This window comes from Pseudorasbora parva, chromosome 5 (genome assembly GCF_024679245.1).
Source record: "Pseudorasbora parva isolate DD20220531a chromosome 5, ASM2467924v1, whole genome shotgun sequence".
Lineage (NCBI taxonomy): Eukaryota > Metazoa > Chordata > Actinopteri > Cypriniformes > Gobionidae > Pseudorasbora > Pseudorasbora parva.
In genome coordinates this window covers 1,138,992-1,159,878 of record NC_090176.1, presented here as the reverse complement: position 1 = coordinate 1,159,878, position 20,887 = coordinate 1,138,992, and the positions used below count along the sequence as shown (strand labels likewise).

General features: G+C 40.1%; 1 protein-coding gene across 2 annotated transcripts in view; it reads right to left on the bottom strand.

Moving 5' to 3' along the window:
- Positions 1-3,693: 3,693 nt before the first annotated feature.
- LOC137074913 (uncharacterized) overlaps positions 3,694-20,887 on the bottom strand; it is a 118,924-nt gene continuing 101,730 nt past the window's right edge. For both annotated transcript variants that reach the window (XM_067442994.1, XM_067442993.1), the window contains exon 3: positions 3,694-4,984. In XM_067442994.1, coding sequence (XP_067299095.1) covers positions 3,918-4,984 — 1,067 coding nt within the window. In that variant the 3' untranslated portion in view covers positions 3,694-3,917. The remainder of the gene's footprint in view (positions 4,985-20,887) is intronic.

The following is a 20,887-nucleotide window of genomic DNA, read 5'->3' as shown; positions in this document are numbered from 1 at the left end:
AAGTCTGCTCCAATCATTCGTTTAGTAAACGGCAGTATATTTGTATTTAATGTAAATATGGCGTCAAACGTTAAACGGTAGTAAAAAATAAATTACCCACCCACCCACCTTTTATTTGCTTCAGACGATATATATATATATATATATATGTTTAACAGAGGGAAATGGAGTTCTTTAGATTAGGTGGACTTGAGAGAGGGCAGTGGTAGTGCTTGTGTAGTTTGACACGTCATATAGTCGAAGCATCCCTCCAAAAGTGAACCCTTTCTCGAAGCGCTGCACTCAAACGAGGCTTCGAACGTCATCAGTGACGTCACGTCACTAAAACAATACAAGCCTCGAGACGGAGCTCCGATGAGAGGTGCCTGACATTCTCGACACACGCTTCGAAGCCTCGGTATCAGGCGTAACATCACTACAGAAAGCTTAGCAGAACCAGAACATATGCCCATATCAAACAGAACAGTTTCTTCATTTTTATTGGAAGTAAATGCCTTTCCAATGTGATGTGTGATGGGAAAAGGTAGAAGAGCGAGATCGGCAAAAGTTGGATTCAAACCCTGATCAATCGCATTAAAACTTTGTTCCACGAGCCATAGGCTTGTTCTTTTTCTGGAGATGACAAGAACAAAGTTCATTCTGGCCAGTACCATACTTCACAAGAAACAGCAGGTGCTGAACATCTCATTTTCTACACATTAACCCCGTCAATTTTAAATCCCTGACCAATCACGTAAATGTTCTCGGACACCCACAAGAAAAAAGTTCTGCTCAGACGATGTGTCGAGAACGAGCTGCAAGAGCTCCCAAACAAGGGGTGCAAGAACAACATGACGTCATTTTGTTCTTGCAGCCCCGGGAGCAAGAACGTTTTTCTCTGTTGTTGCGGAGTATGTAATGGCCTTTACGCTTTACTGACTACACCACTGAAGACGCTGAACTGCATGTGTGTGTTTAATCTTGTGTGGCCCAATCAGGCGTTGTTGGGTGGAGCTAGTGTGAATACCACTTGGTGTGAATACACACTCAGAACATAAGTTACTCTGAAATGTTATTTGGAAATTTGAGAGATTGACCCATGTTGATGGTCTGAGTCTGTTTAGAGGTCAGGGACATCCCACATAAAGGCTGGTCTACAGGGGACAGATTTGACATTCTGCAGACATCTTGCTCATCCTTAAGTTTTGATCATTCATATGTACTTCTTATTTCACTTACTTTGTATTGTAATAATAATCAATATCATTCTATTAATGATCAAGTTTAATGTATGATGGCGGTCCGACAGTGAGCCTGAAGGGGTGGTCTGATATCTGGAATCTGATCTTACTCTCTGGGCTTTTGCTTACAGTTTGTTCCCCTCACTTTGAAACTGTCTCCTGTGTCCCTGTGCACACACGTTGTCCCAGTTAAAGCACTGAGACTATATATAGATAACATAGACTGAGCACCCATTGTTTTCTTGTAAAACTCCCCCAAAGACTAATTTAGCCGCCATAACGAAAGGTTTGTGTTGTGTGAGATTTTAAGAAGAATAATGAGGGTTAAAGTAGGATTCTGTACGTTTATTTTAATCACAGACACCAAGTTTCAATAATACCATAATGAATAATGTTGTAATTTATAGTTAAATCAACTGTAACTGAAAAAGCTCTGCTATATTAAACAATTCCAGACTAAATTTAAGCAATGCATGCAGATCTCTAAATAATTTCTTGAGAAGTTATAATTAAGGTATTTAACTGAAGCTGAAGTTAAACCATCCTGACAGGGCTGTAATCACAATAGACATTGAGGTCCCTTCCAATAATTAGAAATAGCCAAATTGGCCAAATATGTGAAATTCTTGCACTGCTCTGCAGCACTTCATTATGCAGCGCTCTGTATGTTCTTGCACTAATGCAAAGAATCTCGGGATCAATAATATAATCAGGGCTCTCAAGTCTCACACATTGGGCGTGGACACAATTCCACCCATTCACACACTCACATGCCACACCTTGTTTGATTTAGATATTCCCGTAACAACAACATTTACATTTTGCCACCTACTGGTGGTTTAGTTAAAACATTTTTTATTTGTATATTCAAAAATATTTAAAGCTACAACATGTAACTTTTTTAGTTTATTCTAAGCTAAAAATACTTAGTTCTTTCAAAAATATATGTACTAATTAATGTATATTTACTTCTTTCAAGTAATAAAGTATTCTCGTAAGTTTATAATATGCCATTAAAAATAAATACAGGTGAGGGGTTCAAATGCTGGGGTGCTTCCCTCCTCGTTTCCTCGCTCCTCCGTCCTCCATCCTCTGACCTGGAGACCAATGGAGCTCAGCCATCTTGTAGGAGATCTCAATTCTCTAACTGCATCACGAGGAGGCGAGGATGGAGGAGTGAGGAGCTTCCTGAGGAGTCATGAGCAAGGATACACTGGTGGATCCTTTGCGGAAGTATTTTATCGACTAAACATGACGCATGCATTAATTCTCCTCTCCCTTCATATCGTGCCACAGTTTATTCATTGTTATTATAATGTTTACATGTACAAGACACAAATGTATGTCAAATAACAACACCTGACAGTTGCAGAATTATATCAAAGCACAAGAAAATGAAAGAAACAAATAGAGAAACAAATAGAAACTAATACTGTACAACGAATAAAAAGCAGTTAACTGGAATTTGTTGGTAATAATAACTGGTAATATTAATTAAAATATGGACAAATGTGCTATTTTGTGGAGGTTGAAGCTTACAATATAGCCAGAAGCTTACCTTGCATCTTTTCCTCGCGTCTTTCCCTCGCATACTGAAGGAGTGGAGCTAAGGAGCGAGGAAAGGAGGCTAGGAAAGGAAACGAGGATGTACAAATAAGAATTGGGAAGCACAACTGGTCGCCATGTTGCCCCTCCATCTTGAAAGAACATTAGCCAAAGAGGGACATACCCGTAAATTCAAGCTTCGCCTTTCGCGTTTTAGCAGGCGATTGCACCGTGTCGAATGTGAAGAGGGGGATTGCCATGTTAATCTTGGACTAAATCGGCCACCGTAGGAGTTAAAACGAAATCAGAATTGAGAGGAACAGAAACTATTATTCACTGGATGGTCATATAGCTTTTCATCGCAAGATGGGGGAAAATATCACAGTGTAAAACAATCTCATAACATTTTTCAGTGTAAAGGATTTTATTTGATTGGAAACAGCCCTACAGTGTCTTATTCTCATTTATTTTATAGATGAAATTTAAGAATATAAAATTAAAGCATATCCTATATTTAATAAGATTATGGGAAAACACCCTTCATAAAAGGTAAAAATATCAAAGATATTCAGATTTAAATATTTCAAAGCTGATTGAACACTGGTGAGTCTATTGCTTCAGAATAAATTATTTTTACAACACAGTAAATTCTAAAATAAATAAATAAATATATTACAAATTATTATGGTTAATTGATTTTCCTCTTCCCTGACATCTTTGAAATAGAAATGCAAGAATTAATACTATGAACACACACACACACACACACACACACACACACACACACACACACACACACACACACACACACACACACACACACACACAGAAATGTTTAATTAAATAAAAATAATAGTTATTATTTATCTATTTATTTATACACATTTTTCAGATAAGTTGTCCCTTGTCCCCACCCAAACCCCTGCTGCCGTCGCCAAAATCTCACTCTGAACTCACTTTAAAACTTGAGAGCCCTGAATATATTTGACGCAAATTAATGGAAATATTGTTTGCAAATAGTCCCAAAAGGATCATTTCCCAACTAGAATTAGACCTAGAATTCCGTTCACTGTTCTGTTTCTTTATGCTTTATAAAAATGTTGTTCCCCCAATGTTCAAGACATGGTTACAGCCTTGCATTCTGATATGTTTTCATGGTTGAGCGGGTGGCAGCGGGACTTCAGTCGGAGGGTTTGGATCACTAGTAATCTTTAAATCACGGCAGAACAACACTGGATCTTCACCGAAACCCAGTTTGTACTGCCACAGATACACAGACTCATTCGGCTTCAGCTCGAATGAGAGTTGTTCTTCCTCTTCAGTCGCTTCCTCCCAGCTTTCTTTCTCAGTGCTGACATGTGAACCTCCATATTCAGTAGAAAGGGACAACTGAACCTTTGTAATTAACTTGGAAAGAGCTCTATATTCAACAGTGGATGACACACCTTTCTTCCAGTTGTGTGTGATCTCGGTCATCTTCTCTTTATTGTATCCAACCTTTTTATTGATTTTCTTTTGCCATGTCACTGGTGTATTGCTGTCATTAGTTATAGTTTTAATAATCTCCCATCTGCCAAAGGATGGGCCTTTAGTTACTGACAGCCCACCAGGAAGGAAGGTAAGAACATCGGGATGAACAGAATAGACACCACTGAGCATTTTTTTAAATAATATAATTAAATAATCTCTGCTTAATTCGCCACCTTTGTAGTACTCGACTCCCCACTCTGAGGCTGGCTTGAGGAAGTAGCAGCAGTCGGCCATGCCCCAATAATAGAGACCATTTCTCCAGTCAGGAGGCAGGTCATATTCTACAGCACTCAGGTTTTCATTCATGTTAGTTGTTACTCGATAAGTGGCCTTTTCTTGGAAGATGATGTAAAAATCATAATTGGTTGCGAGGTAGTGGTCTCCGCCTCGGCAGTCGGGATGAAGGCTGAAAACTTCAGCATCGCTGTCTATCGTCAGGTCTGTGACTCTGCGGTATGAATTGCCCTTGATGATGAAGAAGGAGCTTTTGTGATCACTAAGGTAATGGTCTCCATTTCGGCAGGAAGGGTGCAGACTAAAAATAGAGATGTCTGAACCTTTATTTAAATCACTTGTCTTCATATAGCAGCCGAGATCAGAGCGGATTATATAACCGTCTTCGCCCGCTCCAAATATGTCAGTGCCTTTAGCTTTGCTCCTGGGAATAATGCCAGTCATCGTGGCAGAACCTGCAACACACAATAAAACAATCATTCAATCTCCACACCAAATGAATGCTGTTATTCTAGTCCTTCTATAGATTGAGCTCACTTGGATAAATCTATCCAAGATGGCGGCGTGTACTGACGCAGCGGCTCGAGGCTCCCAGCTACTTTGCACCTTTTTGTGTTTTTTATGTATGCTTTGTCTTTTTCTGACACAATCATGCATAAGAAAGTCAATCTACAACCGTCAAAATTTGATAGACATCGGATTCCAAGCAAAAATGGAAATATCAAGTGCCTTTACACGGACTCACAACATCCCGCTGGAGATAGCGAGACCGTCGGGCACCCTGTGGACTGTTGTCGGACCCAGTAGGCGCCGAAGGCGGCGTAAGGAGAGAAAGCAGAAACGCGGATGTCGGGCAGGCCTGCTAGCCCGGCTAAGGAAACAGCCTCACCGACCTCCACTACCATCTATCCTCCTCATGAACGCTAGATCTCTGGTGAACAAGATGGATGAGCTGCAGTCACGGATCGCTTACAATCATCTTATTCGTGAGTGTTGTCTGTTGATTGTTAGTGAAACTTGGTTACACCCGCAAATCCCTGATACTACAGTGAAGCTAGTGGGCCGCACTTTTCACCGTCATGACCGATCTGAAGCCTCTGGTAAGATCAGAGGAGGTGGACATTGTGTTTATGTACTTGAGGATTGGTGTTTAGACAGTAGAGTAATCGACACTTACTGCTCACCGGACCTAGAGGCCATGTCTGTCCAGTGCCAACCCTTCTATCTACCACGGGAGCTAACGGTAGCCATTGTGACTGTTTTTTACATTCATCCAAATGCTAACATTAACATGGCACTCGGCCAGCTTCAGCTCATGATAACGAAACAACAGAGGGCTCATCCCGATGGCGTCCACATCATCGCGGGGGACTTTAATAAAGCACGCCTTAAGACTGTTCTCCCAAAATTCCATCAGCACGTTAAGTGTGCTACTAGGGGAGAAAATACATTAGATCATATTTACTCCAATATTAAACATGCCTACAGAGCGTCCCCCTTCCCCCACCTTGGACAATCAGACCACCTCTCTCTGCTCCTCTTCCCGGCCTATATACCCCTCAGGAGGCAAATAAAATCAACAACACAGACCATCATAACATGGCCCGAAAATGCGCTCATCCAGTTGCAAGATTGCTTTGCCTGCACGGATTGGAGTATTTTTGAAGATCAGGACCTGGACACACACACCGAGTCTGTCCTTTTCTACATTTATGTGCTGTATTGAAAATGTCACAGGGGAGAGATGCATCCTGATCTTCCCAAACAGGAAACCCTGGATGACAAGTGAAGTTCAGACCCTGATCAGAGCTCGTAACTCTGCCTTCAGGATGGGAGACAGAGCTCTCTACAGTACTGCGAGAGCTGACCTGAGGAGGGGCATTTAACAAGCCAAGGATTCCTACAAGAGGAAAATAGAGGGACATTTGATTGATAAAAACCCGCAACAGATGTGGAGGGGCATCCAGGCCCTAACTAACTACAAAGGCCGCCCACCTTCTACATCCTCTAGCAGCAGCACCCTGGCAGAGGAGTTAAACAGCTTCTTTGCCCGGTACGAGACTCCAACCACACACCTGCAATCACTGTCTCCCCCTGGCTCCAGTACTCAATCGCTCTCTCTTCAGGAGCACGAGGTGAGGAAGAACCTGAGAGCAGTGAACCCCAGGAAAGCTGCTGGTCCCGACGGTATCTCGGGAGCGGTGATTAAAGCATGTGCAAATCAGTTGACAGGGATCCTCACCAAACTTTTCAATCTTTCCCTGACACATGCCACCGTTCCCAGATGTCTGAAGGCCTCTACCATCATTCCTATTCCCAAAAAAACTGCCATAGAAAGCATGAATGATTATAGACCCATTGCTTTGACGTCCGTAATCATGAAGTGTCTGGAGCGATCAGTCTCCCAGCACATCAGAGACTGCCTCCCTCCCTCCTTCGATCCCCACCAGTTTGCCTACAGGGCAAACCGGTCCACGGAGGATGCCATCGCCCTCACACTCCACACAGCACTGAGCCACCTGGACATAACCAAGAAGAGTTATGTGAGGATGCTCTTTGTTGATTACAGCGCAGCGTTTAATACGATCATTCCGGACATTCTTTACAATAAACTGATACAGTTAAAGATCCCCCTCCCCACCTGCATCTGGATTAAAAACTTTTTGTCAAGCCGCCCACAATCTGTGAGATTAGGCCATCACCACTCCTCCACAATCATACTCTGCACTGGTTCCCCTCAAGGCTGCGTTTTGAGCCCACTGCTGTACGCCTACAACTGTTCTCCAAACCACCCAACCAACCACATTATAAAATATGCAGACGACACCACATTGGTTGGATATATCTATGATGGGGACGAGACAGCATACAGGGCAGAGGTGAGGGATCTGTCGCACAGGTGCTCAGACAATAACCTGTCCCTAAATATCCTAAAAACAAAATAACTTATTTTGGATTTTAGAAAGCACAGACAGGATTACACCCCACTCCGCATAAATAGAGACCGGGTGGAAATTGTCACCAATTTCAGGTTTCTGGGCACCTACATCTCTGCTGACCATTCCTGGACATACAACATCAGGGCCGTGGTTAAGAAAGCTCAGCAGCGGCTACACTTCTTGCATGTCCTCAGGAAGAACAATCTGGACACGAAGCTACTATTGGCTTTCTATCACTCCGCTGTGGTGAGTGTACTAACACACTCCTTAAGTGTGTGGTACGCAGGTTCCAAGGCTGAGGACAGGAGGGCAGTGCAGAGGGTCATTAACACTGCCCAGAAAATCATTGGCTGCCCTCTGCCCAGCCTGGAAAACATCTCCACATCCTGCTGCCTCAGGAGAACCAAGGCCATTACAAGTGACCCCACACACCCTGCCTACCCCCTGTTTGATCTGTTGCCCTCAGGGAGACGCTATAGGTCAACCAAATCGCACACTAGCAGGCTGATGAAAAGTTTTTTCCCCTGGGCCATACGTACTGTCAATATTCAGGGACACTTACATACATAAGCCTCCTTTTTTTAACTACCTCGTACTGCTCTGAAGAGCAGACAATCAGTCACCTCCCTCTACCTGCACTTGATACTGAACTATAGACACTTACGATTTTTTTAACTCTTTATTTGGTTGTTGTGTTTTATGTATATTATGTGTTTTTATTTGTCTGTGTGGTGCAAGGGTGCCTCTGTGGGAGCACCCTAAATTTCGTTGTACTGCCACAGTACAATGACAATAAAGGCTACTCTACTCTCTACTCTACTCTGATGACCAAAACAGCTTTATATATGAGGGAGGAAACATGAACGCTAACTGATAATCCTGAGCTGTTATTTCAATGCGTTTAATCATCTAGCAAAGTGTGCCCACCCCCCAAATCAGCATGGCGGTCGGAAAGATGAAGGAAAGGCCAAAAATGGTCAAGTGGATTCACAGCATTCTTAATGCACACCTGCTACATGTGTACACATAGTGAGCCTCATTCATGAAACTTTCGTAAATATGAGCTAATTCTGAGTAATTTGCCAACACTGCACACATGTCAAACATTTTAGTAAAACATGATTTAAGGGAGTAATATTAGCTACATTTTGTCTATTTTTTATTTATTTTATTTTTCCAGCTATTTCATTTGGGGTCAAAAAGACCCAGAGAGCTTACATAAATAACATGTTAAGCCAATTAAGCAAATATATTAATTAAATTGAAGATTAAAGCATCCGTTAGACAGGTCAAAAACGGTATAACACACTTGATATTCTGTCCCCCTCACTTTTGAAATGATGGCTACACTGTCTGGACATGTTAGGAGTTGATAAAAATCAATAATCCGAAGCACTCAAATATTACTGAAGAAAGCCTTTATTTCATCATGGCTTTAATATTTTAAAAACAGGTGACAAGTACTGGACACCTATACGTGTTGTGGCTAATGAGCCTTCGTCAGGATGTGAGCTGCAAACAATCTGAGTTCATTAAGTTTATTAATTATAATATTAATCATCATCTGCTCACACTGTACAGGACTAGGAGGAGGACGATCAAATAATACAAAGAGAATGTATCTCACCCTATATTTTGGCCTAGTTTCAGTTACATTTCCATTTTAGGTTATGTAGTTTTAATTTATTTATTTATAATTTTTAGATTTTTATTGTATTAACAACTCAGCTGTATGTGGACACCTTTTTTGGGTAGATTTGCATTTTTCATTTTTTTTTTGCAAATGAAACTCCCGTAGTCCATAACTACTGTAGGTGTAGCTAATTTTAATATATAAAATATAAAATATTATATAATATCAAAACATTTGTATGACTTGACTTGACTTGCATAAAGCAGTGACTCGACTTGACTTGATTGTCACAACAAATGACTTGGAATTGCACATATGTGACTTAAGCTTGGAGCATACTCTGCAAGAACAAAGAAATTTGTTCTTTTCTCGAGGTGACAAGAACAAGAACAAAGTTCGCTATGGCCAGTACATTCCATACTTCACGAGAAAAGCAGGTGCCGATCATCTGCGTTTCTCCGCATTAACCACACCCACTTTAAATCTCTGACCAATCACACAATAGTTCTCTGACACCCGCAAGAAAAAAGTTCTGCTCAGGCGATGTGTCGAGAACAAGCGGTGAGAACTCCCAAAACCAGGGCTGCGAGAACAAAATAACGTCATGTTGTTCTCGTAGCCCTGGGAGCGAGAACTTTTTTCTCTGTTCTTGTGGAGTATGTTGAAGCCTTTACTCCCACCTCTGGCTGATTCATAACCATTTGAATCTTTATTTGAGGATTGAACTTAAAGTGTCGTAAATATGAACATGTCACTCCTATTCTTAGATCTCTTCACTGCTTGGATTTGTCAGAGAATAGATTTTAAAATTCTCCTCTTCGTCTATAAATCCCTTAATAACAAAGCACCTGTCTATCTATCTGAACTTCTTCACTCCTATACTCCTTCCAGAAGCCTCCGTTCTTGTGATCCGTCCACGCGCTAGACTAAAGCGTAGAGGTGAGCATGCATTTGCGGTGGGAGGGCCACGACTCTGGAATACCCTGCCTTTAGAGATCAGGTTGGCCCCTTCCTTGTCCATTTTTAAGTCCCTGCTAAAAACTTTTTTTATTGTCCTTAGTTTACTGATTACCCTGATATGTTAAACTTTTAAATAGGTGGTTTTTATTCTTTTCTGGTTTATTTCTATTTATGTGATATTCCGGCTCTTCTGTAAAGCATTTTGGTCAGTCTGGGGGCTGTTGGAAATATGCTATACAAATAAAATTGAACTATTGATTTCCATAAAAGATCCAGCAAAGATGATACAAAACAATTGGGTAACGCTTTACAATACAGGTGCACTAATTTGCATTAATTCATGCTTAAAGGTAGGATAGGTTAGCCTGACAAGCCAGAGCCACATCAAGATGTTTGGTCTGGGAACTCCCCATTGACGGCTCAATCCGAGGGGCGGATAAACGGCTGTCTCTCAAACTCCCTCTGCACGCGATAGGATAGCGCTTCACCAACCAGAGCAACGAAGGTGAAGCAGAGCTCGCTGACAGATTAAACATTCGCCGTATCTGGTCGGCTAAACTCCGAACACATCTTCCCTTCTTCAGAATGACTTCAGTGCCGTTCTTTGTTCTTTTCTCAGAGAAAAGCTTAACTCCGAGTCTTCCAGAGTCACGGTCAAAGCTGAGTCGAAAGACCGCCGTTCGCCAGTTTCTGTGTTTACTAGAAGCACGCAAACGCAACTCGGCCGTCGTCATTATGGCCCCGCCCACCGACTCTATACATGATGTGATTGGTCCGGCAAGAGTTAGGGGAATACAGCTCAGAAGGTTGTTGAGAGTTCCTAGACGACACTCGTGGGCAGATTAAATTTGCTGCCGCTAGGGTGCGTCTAGATTTCTAGGCTAGGACTGATCTAAAACACTTTTGTACAAATTTGTTTAAACTTTCTTTATATGTCAATACATAATTAAAATGTAAGTACTCTGAAAAGGAGAGTATAAAAATCGAGTGACTCTAGACTTTTAATCTGCAATAAACACCGCCCATTATTTTCGTTCGAGACGAAACAAATGATTGGCTGGGGCAACTGTCACTCTCTCTCGCTACCATGGCGACCACCACTTTCGCTACAGGATCCACCCACATGCGCGTGCTCGTTTGATTTGAGCAGTTCAAGAGGCAAGAATCCTAGGCAAAATAATGGCAGAGAAAGAGCATTCAAAACTCACAGTGCAGGGTTTTACAGTCAGCGAAGGCAAACAATGCAAAAAAAAGGAAGACAGTACGAGAAAAGGCAATGGACAGAAAGCATTCGGATAAACAAAGAAATCAAACGCGAGTAAATATCTGCGTGGCTTTCACACGATGGTGAGAACTGAGGGACCTGAAAAACGACTCATTGCTGGCTGTATTTCTGCTGGACAGGTCATCTTTCATTTTGATTATACATTTTTTCGGTTTATGTTTTCATGAAGCATGTATCAAGAGCACATGAAGCTGCCTAATATAGCTATAACATTACTTAGCATAAAGTTACAATATTATACACTTAGCCATTAGTAGAGATGATAAATACTCAATATGCTTAGCTCAAGTTGATCGCTGTTGAGTTAAATTTCGCAAAATTTAACTTTAGATAACAAAATGCATGTGTAAAAGCTCGTAAACCGCATACAGGAACTTTTTTTAGAACTAAGTTAGCTTTAGCTACTGCTAATCATCAATGCTTTCATCATGGAGACTCTTACATGCAAAACACTGTATATGTTATGAATCTTACCCGAGATTCATCTTCATCACAGTATAACTAATGTTATTGAAAAAACATGAGGCTACCCGTTTTCTTTGCCTTATAAATATAACTAGCTCGTTACCAAATCAAACAAAGATATATTTTAAACTTTACCAGTAGCGGTATTCTAGCTGGATAGTGAGGACTAAAGACATCTTATCTGTTTATATTCATACTGATAAAGTTAAATGTTTTATTTCATGTGATTCTGTCATGATGTCGCTACATGCACACTGCTCGTCTCAGGTCAATAATGTGTCTTCTAGCTGATTGGTCGGTGAGGCGCGTTCATGTGTTTTGGGGGCGTGGCTTTGGAAAGAGCCCAGAAGGAGCCCAGAAGGGAGAAGGTGGAGTGAATGGAAATAATGAGCTGTCTTTAAAACAGTCGTGAGAGGTCTACAGTCACTCAATTTTTATACTTTCTTTTTTAGAGTACTTACATTTTAATTATGTATTGATATATAAAGCACGTTTAAACAAATTTGGAAAACTAATTTTTAACCAATTCCCACCTACCCTACCTTAAACTAATGCACAGATAATCATGAGTTAATGTATAACTCATGAAGAACTAAACCATTAATTACTGATCACTGCATCAGCAAATAATGAAGAGCCTACATGATTAATAGATTAATTATTATATGAATTGTTATTAGTTAAATGTGTCATAATGTTATTAGGGAATTAATACACTATGTTAACTAATAATGTATATTAATATGTTAATTACAACAAGGGTCAAAGGTATGTACTTCAGCTTCAAGTTTTCTGCTTTAATGAATCATTAGTTTATGATTTATAAGGATATCATTATGTCATGACTTTACTTGTTGAGGCACAGGACTGTTAACTAGAGCACTAGAGTTAAGTAATATGTCATTAAGGTTTACGGTTGTGGGTTTTGAATTAGTTAATAGCCATGTGCGCTCATGTACTGGCATTACTGCTTCCTGTATATCAGTGTGGTGTGTATTAAAGGAACGGCTCCCTATAGACCGGAAATACGTAATCGTTGCGGATCCAGAGTTCCTGTAAAACCTCAACACAACAGAAAAGAAAACCTGGGCAAAAGAAAATGGATCAAAGCATCTCCACAACTTCGCTAACGGATTTGCCAAATATTACATTTGATGGAAATGAACATAAGGCATATTTACATAAGTGTCAGATTACGTAGCTAAAAAGAATAAGCATTACTTGATGTCTTCCTTGACCAGGATGATATATATTTGTCCAAACTTTGGCTACAGTTCAAAATAGTTTAAATATCAGTGTGCACAATTTAAGTTTAACATACACCATAATACTTTTCTATTAAATTATAGATATGTTTTTTATTTTAAAAGACAATCTATAATAATATATGTTTAAAGTATAATACTTTTTTTATTAAAATCACGGTTACATGTTATCAAACAAAATATATTCACAATGTGTATGGAGGCAATTTGTAAAAGTAAACTTTATATTAGTGATCGACCGATATATCGGATTCCCGATATTTTTCCCAATATTTAAGCATTTTCCCATAATCGGGTATCGGTTTTGTAATATCGGATTTCCCGATAAATGGCACCATCTTGTGGACGTTTTGAGAATGGCATACAAGCGCGTCATTAACGGACTGTCTGAGGGGAGATGAGTCAACAACGGTGTTTATAGGTAAAATAACCTGCATCCGTTAATTAATAAACTTTGTTTGACATAACATTAATGCAGAATTGAAATATGCACAAATAAGATGTTATGAGATGATATAGTTTAAACTTGCACTGTAGAGACGACTCACTGACAGAGTCGTCAGGTAATCCGTTATGTCACAATAAAGACGTAACTTCACATGAATGAAACAAAACAGCCATGAATGAGAGCATGTTGGAAGTAAAAGCACCGCATTTCTTTCTTTCTGTGTGTTTATGCTCAGTTGCATTCAGCCGTTCACTCACCGAGTTTTTGCTCCAGCATGCTAACGTTTCCGTAGGCTATGTAGGCTAAACAAGACCGACTCGTTTAAAACTCCTTAAATTATATTAATGTCTGCTATATAACATTTATATAATAAACATCTCATTAATTACAGCTCCGTCAAAATGAATTATTAGGCCACCATGAATGAGAGCATGTTGGAAAGCGCTAAACTTATTTCTCTCTCTGTGTTGTTTATGCTCTGTCGCATTCTCTCTCGGAGTTGCAGCTCCAGCATAGGCTAGTCACCGTATGTAAACAAGACCGACTAGTTTAACCCTCCTAATTATATTAACGTCTGCTATATAACATTTATATAATAAATATCTAATTAATTACAGGTCCGTGAAAATGTATTATTAGGCCTATCTCCGCGAGATGTGTAAGTTAAACGCAGAGATGAAAACAGCTGTTACGTTCGCTGGTGGAAAAGACACAGAGAATCCAGGTGCGAGAATTAAACTATTTATTATTATCAAATTCAGGAAGAACACAGTTCCCTGAAAGACGCGAGACGAATACTCAGGAACACAATAGGATAGGCAGACTGAAGATCAGGCATCAGCAGAGCGGGCAGGTGGATGAGCACGCTGGGGTGTGACGCAGGGCTGAATGGGCTATCCGAATCGGCGGGAGATGGGACTCCGGAGCGACGAGAAGGACATCCACGACACAACACGGGAAACAGGAACACCACGCAGACAGGACCCAGACGAAGTGCAATAATCTGACAGCAAGGGAGAGTGAGAGCCTCATATAAATAGCCCCGGTGATGAGTGCAGCAGGTGTCCGTGATCAGAGTGAGAGTAATCAGAAACCACGCCTCCAACAAACCCGCACACACAGAAAAGTTGAGACGATGCATATGGCGAGTCAAAAGTGACTTTTACCTAACTACCCTGACGAAGGAGAAGGAGCAGTCTACCCTTCCGTCGTCGTCAGTCCGTGTCTATTTTTGAATGGGATTGATGGTATCGCAAGCCATTTTAGCATTTAAACCTTTGTCTGACTATCTATAATTATATTTAAAGATAGTAACAATTGTATTTTGACTAGTGATAATTATAATTCGACTAGTCAAAATGACAATGAGAGATATCTGTAATTATAATTGCACTAGTAAGAAATCTGATTCGAGATATCTCTAAATACATTTTGACTAGTCAAAACTCTATTAAAGATATCTGTAATGACGTCAGAGATATCTTCAATAGACGTGTCACACATACGCAAAGGTAATTAGAGATATCTCTAATTCAATTTCGACTAGTCACAACTCTATTTTAAGATATCTGAATTGTACCTGCTCCTAGTCAAATCTGCGCTGTTGTGTAGGGTTGTGACGTGAGGACATTTTCCACCAATAATCGACGAGTGACAACATTTGGATGCATATGATTAAATGTCTCCAGCAGACCCAGTCAAAAACATTTAAGAACAAGAACTGCAAGCAGTTGTACGGGGCCAAGCCCCAGAAGGGGCTTTCGCCGAACGCAGAGCGACCTTTAAAAGGCCGCCCCCCACGGGACTCGAACCCATAACCTCCGGGCGCTGGGTCCATCGCTCATCTCGCTGCGCCACCGGCCGGGCTTGTGTTCAAACACCTGCTGAAGTTCCATAGTTCTAATGAGAGTCGACTCAAAAAGAAGATTTTTTTCAAATAAATGCACAGCATTTAATGTTTAAAAAGTTCTGTTTAGATCAATCTCAGAATGACTCAACGTCTGGAACAGAAGCACATTTTGCAAATAACCAATTGGCATGCTAAGCTAACTAGCATAAAAACACAAACACAGGAAGGGTCAACTTCAGTGACAAATATCTCAGGAATGGTAGCGAATATCAAAAATCTGTTCAGTCATTTCTGTGCGGCTCAGTCCGAAGATCATCTGAGACAAATTTGGACAAAATTGGACAAAATTTGTAGGAGGAGTAGCGAAAAAACTGTTTTTCACTTGTTTCAATATGGCGGACAGTAACATGTTTGGAATATGACAAATGATATATCGTCGGATTCTGCATAAGCCAGGGAACAAAATGAAATAAATTATATCAAATTTAGACAAAGCGTTCAAAAGTTATAAATGTTTTAGCAAAAATTCCCATATCTCGGGAACACTAGGTGGCGCTATTCTGAAACTTCTCAGGTACGTTCGGGACATGCTGACGGTCAGGCATACCAAATTTTGTGCAGATATATCAAATATTTCAAAAGATATAGCAATTTATGACAAAATTCAAAATGGCGGTCACGTGGTTCATTCGATCCTAACATATCCGGTATCCACAGATTCGGCATGACGCGGGGAATCCATAGACACCAAAATTATGATTTTCTGACAAAGCGTTCAGAAGTTATTAGCAAAAATAGCCTTTTTTCATATCTCATGACCCCTAGGTGGCGCTGTTCCCAACTTTGGCATGGACCCTCAGATCATGGGTCTGAAGAAGCGTACCAATTTTCGTTTCGATTGATCAAAGTTTGGCCGAGATACAGCCTCAGAACCAATTTTGGGTCGAGCTTGTTAAGTTCATGACATCATAACTTTTGAACAGAGATGAGTATCAAAATTCTGTTCAGTCATTTCTATGCGGCTCAGTCCAAAGATTCTCTCTGCCAAGTTTCGACAAAATTGGACAAAATTTGAAGGAGGAGTAGCAAAAAAACTGAATACTGTACTTTTCAAAATGGCTGTTACTGTAAGGGGCGGAGCATTAATGTAAGATATTGAAAATGATGAGGGTGAGGAGAGGAATCAGATGTACTAAGTTTTATTTCTCTATTCCAAATGGTTCAAAAGTTATAATAGTTTAAATGTTGAATTTTTGGACTGGTGGTGGCGCTATGGAGTTGGTCTTAGAGACTCCAAATTTGGTATATGCATTATTGATGAAGATATCTACAAGTGTGCCAAATTTCATCATTTTCCTATATACGGTTCATAGGGCTGCCATTGACTCCCATTCGGGAAAAATAATAATAATAACAAGAACTGCAAGCAGTTGTACGGGGCCAAGCCCCAGAAGGGGCTTTCGCCGAATGCAGAGCCACCTTTATAAGGCTGTCCCCCACGGGACTCGAACCCATAACCTCTGGGTGCGGCGTCCATCGCTCATCTCGTTGAGCCACCGGCCAGGCTTGTGTTCAAACACCTGCTGAAGTTCCATAGTTCTAATGAGAGTCGACTCAAAATGAAGATTTTTTTCAAATACATGCACAGCATTTAATTTTTAAAAAGTTCTGTTTAGATCAATCTCAGAATGACTCAACGTATTGAACAGAAGCACATTTTGCAAATAACCAATTGGCATGCTAAGCTAACTAGCATAAAAACACAAACCCAGGAAGGGTCAACTTCAGTGACAAATATCTCAGGAACGATAGCAAATATCAAAAATCTGTTCGGTCATTTCTGTGCGGCTCAGTCCAATGATCATCTCAGCCAAGTTTGGACAAAATTTGACAAAATTTGAAAGAGGAGTAGCAAAAAAACTGTTTTTCACTTGTTTCAATATTGCGGACAATAACATTTTTGGAAAATGATAAATGATATATCGTCGTAATCTGCATAAGCCAGGGAACAAGATGACATAAATTACACCAAATTTGGACAAAGTGTTCAAAAGTTATAAATGTTTTAGCAAAAATTCCTATATCTCGGGAACACTAGGTGCCGCTATTCTGAAACTTCTCAGGTACGTTTGGGACATGCTGACGGTCACGCATACCAAATTTTGTGCAGATATGTCAAATATTTCAAAAGATATAGCAATTTATGACAAAATTCAAAATGGCGGTCACGTGGTTTATTCGATCCTAACATATCCGGTATCCACAGATTCGGCATGACGCGGGGAATCCATAGACACAAAAATTATGATTTTCTGACAAAGCGTTCAGAAGTTATAGGCAAAAATAGCCTTTTTTCATATCTTATGACCCCTAGGTGGCGCTGTTCCCAACTTTGGCATGTACCCTCAGATCATGGGTGTGATGAAGTGTACCAATTTTCGTTTTGATTGATCAAAGTTTGGCCGAGATACAGCCTCAGAACCAAATTTGGGGCAACCTCATTGAGTTCATGACATCATAACTTTTGAACAAAGAAGAATAAAAAAAATCTGTTAAGTCATGTCTGTGCAGCTCAGTCCAAAGATTATTTTTCTCAAATTTGAACAAAATCGGACAAACTTTGAAGAAGGAGTAGTAAAAAAACGGAATACTGTACTTTTCAAAATGGCCGTTACTGTAATGGGAGGAGCCTTAATGTAAGATAATGAATGTGATCAACATGAGGAGAGAAATCAGGTGTACTAAGTTTCATTTCTCTGTATCAAAGGGTTCAAAAGTTATAACAGTTTAAATGTTGAATATTTGGACTGGTGGTGGCGCTATAGAGTTGGTTGTAGAGACTCCAAATTTGGAACAATTACTTTTCATAAGCATCACTACAAGTGTGCCAAATTTCATCATTTTCCTACTTACGGTTCATAGGGCTGCCATAGGAACCCAGTGGGAAGAAAAAGAATAATAATAATAATAATAATAAATATAGCTGCAAGCAGCGATTGCGGGGCCAAGCCTAAGATGCGGCAGTAGCGCAATGCAGAACCAGAAGGAAAAAAATGGCAGAAATAGAATGTACTTGAGTAATAGATAGGTTCAGAAGTATAGTTAGGATGAACTAAAAATTAACAGAAGTTCAGATGAACAAAATTATTAAAAACGCACTTATTTCTAATCCAAGAGGAAGAAAGATAAGTACAACACTTACTCTGATAATAAAGGAATCGAAATAACACATTGCACAACATTTTATAAAATTGCCCTCCACGGGATTCGAACCCTATATCTCTGGGTCCGGAGTCTGTCGCTTATCCTGTTGCGCCACTGGGGAGGCAGTCTTTTACAAACCTGCAGAGGTCTGCTAACCAATTAGCATGCTAAGCTAACTAGCATAAAGACAAAAACACAGACAAGGTCAACTTCAGAGACTGATTTCTCAGAAACGGTAGCGAATATCAAAAATCCGTTCAGTCATTTCTGTGTGGCTCGGTCTGAAGATCATCTGAGCCAATTTTGGACAGAATTGGACAGATTTTGAAGGAGGAGTAGCGAAAAAACTGTTTTCCATTAGTTTTAATATGGTGGACAGTCACATGTTTGGAAAATGACAAATGAGACATTGGCGGAATCTGCATAAACCAGGGAACAAAATGACATAAATTACATCAAATTTGGACAAAGGTTTCAAAAGTTATAAATGTTTTAGCAAAAAATCTTATATCTCTGGAACACTAGGTGGCGCTATTCTGAAACTTCTCAGGTACGTTTGGGACATGCTATCGGTCAAGCATACGAGATTTTGTGCAGATATGTCCAATATTTCAAAAGATATAGCAGTTTATGACAAAATTCAAAATGGCGGTCACGTGGTTCATCCAATCCTGACATATCCGGTATCGCCAGATTCGGCATGACACGGGGAATCCAAAGACACCAGGATTATGATTTTCTGACAATGCGTTCAGAAGTTATGGGCAAAAATAGCCTTTTTTCATATCTCATGACCCCTAGGTGGCGCTGTTCCCAACTTTGACATGGACCCTCAGATCATGGGTCTGATGAAGCATACCAATTATCATTTCGATTGATCAAAGTTTGGCCGAGATACAGCCTCAGAACCAAATTTGGGTCGACGTTGTTAAGTTCATAACATCATAACTTTTGAACAAAGATGAATAAAAAAAATCTGTTTTGTCATTTCTATTTGGATCAGTCCAAAGATCATATCATTCAAATTTGAACAAAATTGGACAAACTTTGAAGGAGGAGTAGAGGAAAAACGAAATACTGTACTTTTCAAAATGGCCGTTACTGTAATGGGCGGAGCCTTAATGTAAGACATAGACTGAGATCAATATAATGAGAGGATTCTATTGTACTAAGTTTCATTTTCCTACTACAAAGGGTTCAAAAGTTATAAGAGTTTCAATGTTGTATTTTTGAACTGGTGGTGGCGCTATGGAGTTGGTTGTAGATACTCCAAATTTGGTCCAATTATTTTTAATGAGCATCTTTACAAGTGTGCTAATTTTCATCATTTTCCTACTTATGGTTCATAGGGCTGCCATAGGAACCCAGTGGGGAGGAAGAATAATAATAATAATAATAATAATAATAAGAAAACTAACAATTACAATAGGGGCTACAGCCCTTCGGGCTTGGCCCCTAATAATAAAGTATACTAACAATTACAAGAGGGGCTACAGCCCCTTCGGGGGCTTGGCCCCTAATAACAAGAACTGCAAGCAGTTGTACGGGGCCAAGCCCCAGAAGGGGCTTTCGCCTAACGCAGAGCGACCTTTAAAAGGCCGCCCCCCACGGGACTCGAACCCATAACCTCCGGGCGCTGGGTCCATCGCTCATCTCGTTGCGCCACCGGCCGGGCTTGTGTTCAAACACCTGCTGAAGTTCCATAGTTCTAATGAGAGTCGACTCAAAATGAAGATTTTTTTCAAATAAATGCACAGCATTTAATATTTAAAAAGTTCTGTTTAGATCAATCTGAGAATGACTCAACGTATGGAACAGAAGCACATTTTGCAAATAACCAATTGGCATGCTAAGCTAACTAGCATAAAAACACAAACACAGGAAGGGTCAACTTCAGTGACAAATATCTCAGGAACGGTATCGAATATCAAAAATCCGTTCAGTCATTTCTGTGCGGCTCAGTCCAACGATCATCTCAGCCAATTTTGGACAAAATTTGACAAAATTTGAAAGAGGAGTAGCGAAAAAACTGTTTTTCACTTGTTTCAATATTGCGGACAATAACCTTTTTGGAAAATGACAAATGATATATCGTCGTAATCTGCATAAGCCAGGGAACAAAATGACATAAATTACACCAAATTTGGACAAAGTGTTCAAAAGTTATAAACGTTTTAGCAAAAATTCCTATATCTCTGGAACACTAGGTGGCGCTATTCTGAAACTTCTCAGGTACGTTTGAGACATGCTGACGGTCACGCATACCAAATTTTGTGCAGATATGTCAAATATTTCAAAAGATATAGCAAT